The following is an 8,456-nucleotide window of genomic DNA, read 5'->3' as shown; positions in this document are numbered from 1 at the left end:
ACACCAAATTTATCATATTTATATAAATATAGATAAGTTTATACTAGATAAATGACGTATAATAATTTTTATTGTTATGGTTTGGGGACTTGAATCACAAGAGAAAACAATAGGAAAAAAATTAAGAACTTTTTGGTCCCTGCCGAAAAAGAACTTTTTTTCCATTTGGTCATAATCTTTTAGGGTTATTTGTAATGATTGCTAAAACAATCCTGAATGCCGTATGATTTCACTAAAAATAAAATAAAGCCAGCATTACAATTACTATATTATTGACAGCAATCCCATCTCTATAAATATGCTTGCCCTTTAAGAAATCCATCAAGCTAGTTTCAAAAAACCCAGTCAAATCCAGTATTTTTCCTTCCCCCACAACCAACAGCTATTAGCCTGTGTAATAATCCTTAACCGACCCTCAAAAGCTTCCAAACTACATTTATGGGGTCTTCATGCAGTACTTGGTCAGCATATTTGCCATCCTTCGGCCTATTTGCCATTATTCATTTCCTATGCTTTAGCTTGCCAGCCTTTGCCATCCACAAGAGCAATGAGACTGACCGACTAGCCTTGCTGGAATTCAAAGCCAGAATAACTAATGACCCTTTCGGGGTCTTTAGTTCATGGAACAGCTCTCTTCACTTCTGCCACTGGCATGGTGTCATTTGTGGTCGAAGGCACCAAAGGGTCACGGTTCTAGACCTACAATCCGTCAAACTTTCAGGTTCCTTGTCTCCACATGTTGGCAATCTGAGCTTTTTAAGGAAGTTGTACCTTCAAAACAATAGCTTCAGCCATGAAATCCCTCCTCAAATTGGCCAATTAGGTAGATTGCAAGAGTTATATCTTCATAACAATTCATTTGGTGGTGAGATTCCTTCAAATATATCTGGTTGTTCAAACATTGTTGCCATTATTTTGGAGCACAACAAGCTGGTAGGGAGTTTCCCTGTGTGGCTTGGCTCCTTACTAAAGCTTAAAACAATCTTTTTGGGTGCCAACAATCTGACAGGAACTGTTCCTCAATCTCTAGGGAATTTGACATCTCTTACGCAACTGTATGCATATGAGAATAGTTTGCATGGGCATCTCACTAATATTTTAGGCCGATTAATGAATCTACGGGAATTATCCATGTGTGATAATCAGTTATCGGGTCCTATACCTCCCTCAATCTTCAATCTCTCTTCGATCGAGGCTTTAGACTTGTCAGGTAATTACTTACAGGGGGATCTCCCATTAAGCTTAGGCAATTCTCTTCCAAACATCCAATTCTTTTCCATTACTTCCAACACACTCACTGGATCCATTCCAATCTCAATTTCTAATGCCTCAAATCTTGGATCTCTTTTTCTATCCTCAAATAATCTTAGAGGAAGTGTGCCTTCTCTTGAAAAGTTGCATAGGCTTTCAGCATTAAGCCTTAGTAACAACTATCTTGGAAGTGGGAATGCTGATGACTTGAAGTTTCTTTACGATTTGATTAATGCCACCACTTTACAAGTAATAGACATACGCCGCAACAACTTTGGCGGACAGCTGCCTGCACACATTGGCAACTTTTCAAGGATGCTCCAGATGATTGACATAGAAAACAATCAAATATCTGGAAAAATCCCAACCGGGATAGAGTTTCTCGTTAACTTGAATGGCTTCTATGCATCGTCGAACAAACTCTCAGGTACCATACCTTTCAGCATTGGGAAGCTTCAAAATTTACAAGAGATTTATCTTGAATCTAATGATCTCTTGGAATTTATTCCATCTTCTATAGGAAACTTGACAAATTTAATTATAGTTTCTTTATCCCACAATAACCTTCAAGGCATGATCCCTTTTAGTCTTGGCAATTGCGAAAAATTGCTTGCATTAGATCTTTCTACAAACAATCTCAGTGGTCCCATACCTCCAAAAGTTGTTGGACTTTCTTCCCTTGCAATTGGCCTTGATTTATCTGAAAATCGCTTGTCTGGCTCCATTCCCCTTGAAGTAGGAAAGTTGAAAAATTTAGGGTATCTATCCCTTTCTCATAACATGTTATCAGGAGTCATTCCCTATACTCTTGGTGATTGCACAAGTCTAGAACTCCTATGCATGAATGCCAATCACTTAGAAGGGTCCATTCCTTCATCTTTTAGTTCATTAAGAGCCATTAAACAATTGAATCTTTCTCAAAACAATTTGTCTGGCAAATTTCCAGAATTTCTAAAGAGCTTTGAATCAATAGAGCTTTTGGATCTATCTTACAATAATTTTGAAGGAATGGTACCGAAGGAAGGCATTTTCAGAAATGCAAGTGCAACATTGATAACAGGGAATAAGAATCTTTGTGGTGGCATACCTGATTTTGGGCTTCCTGAATGCACATTTAAGAAACTAAAAAATAGACTCACTGGAAAGTTGAAGACAATAATCTCTATAGTTTTTGCACTCGTGGCCATAGCACTTGTGCTTACTTGTTTATTTCTTTATTTCTCAAGAAAGAGGAAAAGAGAGTCTGCATCAGGATCATATGGGAATTCACTCCTGAAACTGTCTTATCAAAGGCTCCTTAAAGCCACTAATGGATTCTCTCTAGAAAATTTGATTGGTACCGGCAGATTTGGGTCTGTGTATAGAGGGGTCCTCGATCAAGAGGGAATCATTATTGCGGTGAAGGTGCTTAATCTTACGAGCCGTGGAGCTTCAAGGAGTTTTATAGCTGAATGTGAGGCTTTAAGGAACATAAGACATCGAAATCTTGTCAAAGTACTCACAGCTTGTTCAGGTATTGACTATCATGGTAATGATTTCAAAGCTTTGGTTTATGATTTCATGGTTAATGGGAGTTTAGATCCTTGGTTGCATCCAACTCTTGGATCAGATGGAGTCCCAAGGGCTTTAAATTTTCTTCAAAGGTTGAATATTGCTATTGATGTTGCTTCTGCATTGGAGTATCTTCATCTTCATTGTGAAATGCAAATTGTTCATTGTGATCTAAAACCGAGCAATGTTCTTCTTAATGAAGAAATGAGTGGACATTTGAGTGATTTTGGGTTGGTAAAGTTCCATTCCAATAGCATAGTCGATTGCTCTACAGATCAGTTCAGTTCTATTGGAGTAAGAGGAACGATTGGTTATTGCCCTCCAGGTAATTATCCTGAAATATGTTTTAGCTACAGTTGATATTTTTCTAAGAAAATTCAATTAACTATGTCAGTCTGTATGTATTGCAGAGTATGGCATGGGAAGCAAAGTATCCACATTTGGTGACGTATTTAGCTTTGGCATACTATTGTTGGAGATGTTCACAGGAAAGAGGCCCACCGATAACATGTTTAAAGAGGGTTTAAGCCTTCACAATTTTGTTAAGAGAGCTTTGCCTGAACAAGTGACAAAAGTCATAGATCCTAGTATTTTTCAAATGCAACTCAATGTAGCCGCAACATCAAACCATAACCACGATTTAAGGAGCAAGAGAAGCAATATATTCATTGAATGCTTGATTTCAATATTTGAAATTGGAATCTCTTGTTCTAATGAATCACCACAAAAGCGCATGAATATCGGCGATGTTGTTGTTCAACTCTCTTCTATCAAAAATAAATTTGTGGGAACTCAACTACCAAGGGAGAGATAAACAGTGAATACACTTCAAGTGGCAGGTATATGATGCTATCCTCCTGTTGAAATAAAAGATTCAACTTGTTATGCCATTAACAAAATCTCTATTCCCTGCTCATAAGATATTAAAAAAAAATTGAATATTCTTTGTGACTTCAATTATATATTTGTGAAATAGAAGCATGATAGATCTAATTATTTTCTATCTCAGGTGCGCAAGGTTGATGATTGGGATGGCAAATGCTGGTTGATTGCCATGAAGCATAAATAACATCTTTCTATCTATATGGAGTTAATTATAAGTTTGTAATGGCTTTACTATCTAATGTTTCCAAAATGTGCCTTTTTGGCTATGCTGGATATATGTAATGTAGCTACTGCCAATAATTATATGCTTGTAATGCTGCTTCTCACAGGGTATAGTTAGTACTTTGTTTGCTATGAAGCTTGTGGTCTCTCCTTTCCTTGCTAATATCTATTTTTGCAATAATGTAGCTCAACGGTCTTGTGATCCTTAGGCACTCGGTGCAGCCACCACTACTCTGTTTTGTAGAAAATGCTTTTCTTATTTGGCTACAAAATTTTTGTTTTCTTATGAATTGGGAGAAGCAGATTAAGTGATAATTAAGTACTTGTTGAAAGGATTATACCAGGGATGTTTCATTTTTTTATTATTCTGTTTAAATTAATTACCCAATAAGCCAACTTCCCAAATCAAATTAATTGATTTCTTTTTCGTTATTCAATTTGCCTATGAAAACATTCTCTGAAGCATGAGTGATGTAATAGACTCAAATAACTTTTAATATAAATTATTTGAATCAAAATTATTAACTAAAATTATTTTAATAGTTGGGTTTACGTGTGCATATGAATTTATCATATCTTTCATATCTCACTGATCTCTTTCTTAAATTTGTGACATGGTCATCTCAACTCGTGTTATATTGCTAAGGCATACTAGATGGTTATAATAATCAAGTCTGAATTCAACCATAAAATATTGTGGTTTGCTAGTGTTCAGCTGCCTCCGCCTCATTTCCAGCAATGAGAAACCCTTTCCTCGTAGATGTAGATCTAAGGGTAGGAGCAGCATGTCAAAATGCGGCAAGATAAGAAAAATGAATGAGCGTCCCAGACCAGCAAAGCAAAGCAACATTGACCAAAATTCAGACTACAAGAACCAAAGTGAACAGATGCGAGGAAGCAACAGGGGCAATGACCACCTCAGTAATGGTTTGCCCAGCGAATGGCATCTGGATCAAAACAATAACAGTAGAAGCTCTGCGGACTATCACTCACAAAATAAAGACAAAATCTCCACAAAAGCAAACCCAACCTTCAAAGCCACAAAACTTCAATCAAAACAAGACTCGAAGCAGAACCCAAAAACACAATGATCCTGGTGATTTTTAACTTTTTGTTGATCAAAGAAGCTGGGTCTGATTGCAATGGGCTGGTCAAGGGCCTCGTAAGGCTGCCTAAACTGTCTTGGACCGTGGGATATTGGATTGAGCTCGAGTAAAGGGGCAAGGGCAAGCTCCCTAACTTCATTGTCAGGCGATGGCCCGTCTTCATATTAGGCATCTAACAAAACTAACGCCTTTTCTCAAGAGGTCAACTGTGATATTCAAACTTGAAAATTCGATGACCAAATAAATCTCTTTTATTATCTAAATCAATTTTTAAAGGGTTATTTTTTAATTAAAGGATTATCTAAATCAATTTGCATTACTACCAAAATACAAATGCATTAGAGTAAGGTTCACAATTATAATGGCTTGACTCAAATAACTTTTAATCAAAATTATGAAGTAAAATTATTTTAATAGTTGAGCTAGAGCAAGGGAGAAAGGCAAGCTTCCCAACTTCACTGTCGGCGAGGGCCCGTCTCCACCAGGAGATAAGATATTTAACAAAACTAACACCTTTCTTCAAGAGTTCAGTTGTGCTATTTGAGCTTGAAAATTCGCATACTTAATAAATCTCTCTTATTATGTAAATCAATCTTTAAAGGGTTATTTTATTTATTTTTAATTAAAATTTAAGTTAGTTGTCCTGATTCAAATCGGTTAGGTTGAGTCAATTCTCCAGAGTCCTGGCCCAGCATCTTGTTTCCTAGCAAAAGCCTAATTAATATAAAAAGAAAAGTAATGGAAGATTAGTATCAAAAAGATGTAAACGTGATCTTCACTTTCTAATTAAATATTAATCATGATTAACCCTGGTGTTTACTTCGGTCTTCATCCCCTAATTTTATAGGTTAGCAGCATCAAAGAAAGTCTTTTTTTTTTTTTAAATATCGAAAGTACTCAACGAAAATAATTTCAACTGTTGCTATGAAGAAGATTTGTGCATAGTGATCATCGTTTTGTCTGGTTTTCAAATAACTCCTACCCAAATACACGTCGAGAAGAAATTTTGTTTGGACTAATTGCTTTAAGACCTTGATGCTTAATACGGATTTATTTATTTTTAATTCTTATCTTTTTTTAGTTTTATTAATGGAATGTTTTAGAAAAATGAAGCACAAGGCCGGGGCCAGCCTCTTTTTTCCTTGCAAAAGCCTAATTAATAAAGGAAATTAATGGAAGACTAGTAATTATTGAGATATTCATCACCGACTCTCCCCCCCTCCAATAATCTAAAATACGCTCTACAAATACTTAGTGAGAAAGCATAAGTTTACAGACTCTCAAAGCTCTTGAAATTTCTTCAAGCTGCAGAAAAATTGAGATTCTTGGAGAAGCTTCTCACCGCCATCGTTGGAGCTTCTTCCACCGACCTAGAACATGTATAAATATGTGTTAGTGTGTGCTGTGTACCAGTGCAAGTAAATGAAAGTGAGAAAGTGTTGAGAGCAACACTAGCGTGTAAGTGTGTGAGAGTGTCCTAATGTCTAAATAGTCTGAGTGCCAAAAGTGTGTGCACGTGAGTTAGTAAAAGAGTGCAGAATGTGTTTTTACACTTTCATTTGAAAGTTTAACGTGTGATTGTGTGTACAAGTATTGGGTATGAGTGGATTGTAAAATTTCAGCTTAATCCTCCATAATAAAGTTTCATTTAAGTCCATCCTTCTCATCCTCCAATTTCTAATAAGTGGTATCAGAGTTTGGTTGTCAGGGACCGATATTAGAGGCAATGGTCAATGACCATGAAAACTTAAGTGCTATAATAAGAGACTCAATCAGACACAGCTAGGCTGTGGAACGCATTGGTCTAGGACCAAATCTTTTAAAAGCAGATAGTCGAAGATCGTGTTAAGTTGCCAAGAAGTGGCACTGCCAGTCATCGATGTGGAATTGAAGGAGATTCTGCTCGTGGACAGTCTAGGATTGTAAAGCTTGTTGGTTAGGGACCAAGCTTGGTTAATTTATTGGAGCAAATGACCAAATCATTATGGCGGACATGTCGACTTTGGTTAGCACTTTAGAAAAACTCAATAATAATAATTATAGTACTTGGAGTACTCATATGTAGTTTTATCTCCTTGGTCAAGATTTGTGGGAGATTGTTGGAGGAGCTAAAACATCAACTCCAACCAATTCCGAATACCTCAAGAAAAGGAAGGCTAGGTCTGGCAAAGCTATGTATGCTTTGTCAATCTCAGTGAAGGATGAATTGTTGCAACCCATCAAGGATGCAAAGACCCCCAAAGAGGCATGGGACACTCTTGCTGAGTTATTCGCTCAGACGAATGACGCAAAGTTGCAACAACTCGAGAATGAGCTGTTATCAATCTCGCAATAAGACATGAAGGTAAGTAAATATTTCACTAAAGTTAAATCTCTATGTCAAGAAATTTCAAAATTGGATCCTCAAAATCACATTACTGAGACTAGAATGAAGAGAATCATAATCCATGGATATCGCCCCCAGTTTAATGCTCTTATTACAGTAACCCATCAATGGGCTAAAGAGCCAAATTTGAATGAGTTAGAAAATATTTTAGCTAATCAGGAGGCTCTAGACAATCAAATGTCTAAAGTCTCAGTCAAAGAAAATGAGAAAGCTCTATTCAGTAAAAAGAAGAGCAAGAAGAAGGATCCAAAAGTTGCGAGATCAAGAATAGGGGGAAGATCAAAACAAGAAGGATGGCGAAATCATCAACCAAGAAGGAGTTGGCAACAAGGGGGAGCTCACCACTACTAGAACAACCATAATCAGACCGAGGACAAGACAAATTATCGCAATAATTATTAGTGTTGTGAGTGTGACAAAAAAGGCCACTATGCTCAAGATTGCTGGCATAAAAGAGCAGGGAACATTGCGACAACGTCATAATCTAAAGTTGAAATTGAAGATGAATGGGATTTTCAAGCTTCTTGTTCTGCTATAAAGCCAAGCAATAATGATAAGTTCACTGAGCAAGAAGAGCCTATGAAATTCAGCAGTGTTGAATCACAAGAGGAGATTGCACTCACTGTCACAGGCGAAGGACAAATCAATTATAAAAAAGATTGGATCATGGATTCACGCTGCTCCAATCATATGACTGGTGATAAAGAAAAATTATTGGGAATGTTAAAATTTAATGGGAGACAGTTGTGGTAATTGCCAATAACTCTAGACTGCCAATAACTCAAATTAGCAAAACTGTTATAGCTCCTCACAATAGTCCATGGCCTGTGCAGTTACAAAATGTCTACAATGTGGAAGGTATGACCAAGAACCTTTTTATCTGTATCTCAGCTAATATCTTTTAGCAACTATGTGGTGTTCAGGCCTAATGATGTTAAGATGTGCCAAAGTTTAAAACTTACCAATCTACCTATCATGGAGGGTAGACGTTTGGAGTCTGTTTATGTGATGTTATCACAAACAGCTTATGTTGACAAGACTAAAAAAAGTGAGAC

At 36.8% G+C, this 8,456-nt stretch overlaps 1 protein-coding gene across 1 annotated transcript; it reads left to right on the top strand.

The window, feature by feature from the left end:
* The first annotated feature begins 321 nt into the window (after positions 1-321).
* LOC110672282 (probable LRR receptor-like serine/threonine-protein kinase At3g47570) lies at positions 322-4,224 on the top strand. The gene is made up of 3 exons (XM_058151155.1): positions 322-3,127; positions 3,213-3,641; positions 3,812-4,224. Exons 1-2 carry the CDS (start codon positions 439-441, stop codon positions 3,614-3,616), a joined length of 3,093 nt encoding a protein of 1,030 aa, XP_058007138.1. The 5' UTR covers positions 322-438; the 3' UTR covers positions 3,617-3,641; positions 3,812-4,224.
* The last annotated feature ends 4,232 nt before the right edge of the window (positions 4,225-8,456 follow it).

The sequence above is a fragment of the Hevea brasiliensis genome, chromosome 8 (genome assembly GCF_030052815.1).
Source record: "Hevea brasiliensis isolate MT/VB/25A 57/8 chromosome 8, ASM3005281v1, whole genome shotgun sequence".
Classification (NCBI taxonomy): domain Eukaryota; kingdom Viridiplantae; phylum Streptophyta; class Magnoliopsida; order Malpighiales; family Euphorbiaceae; genus Hevea; species Hevea brasiliensis.
This window is presented reverse-complemented; position numbering and strand designations above follow the sequence as displayed.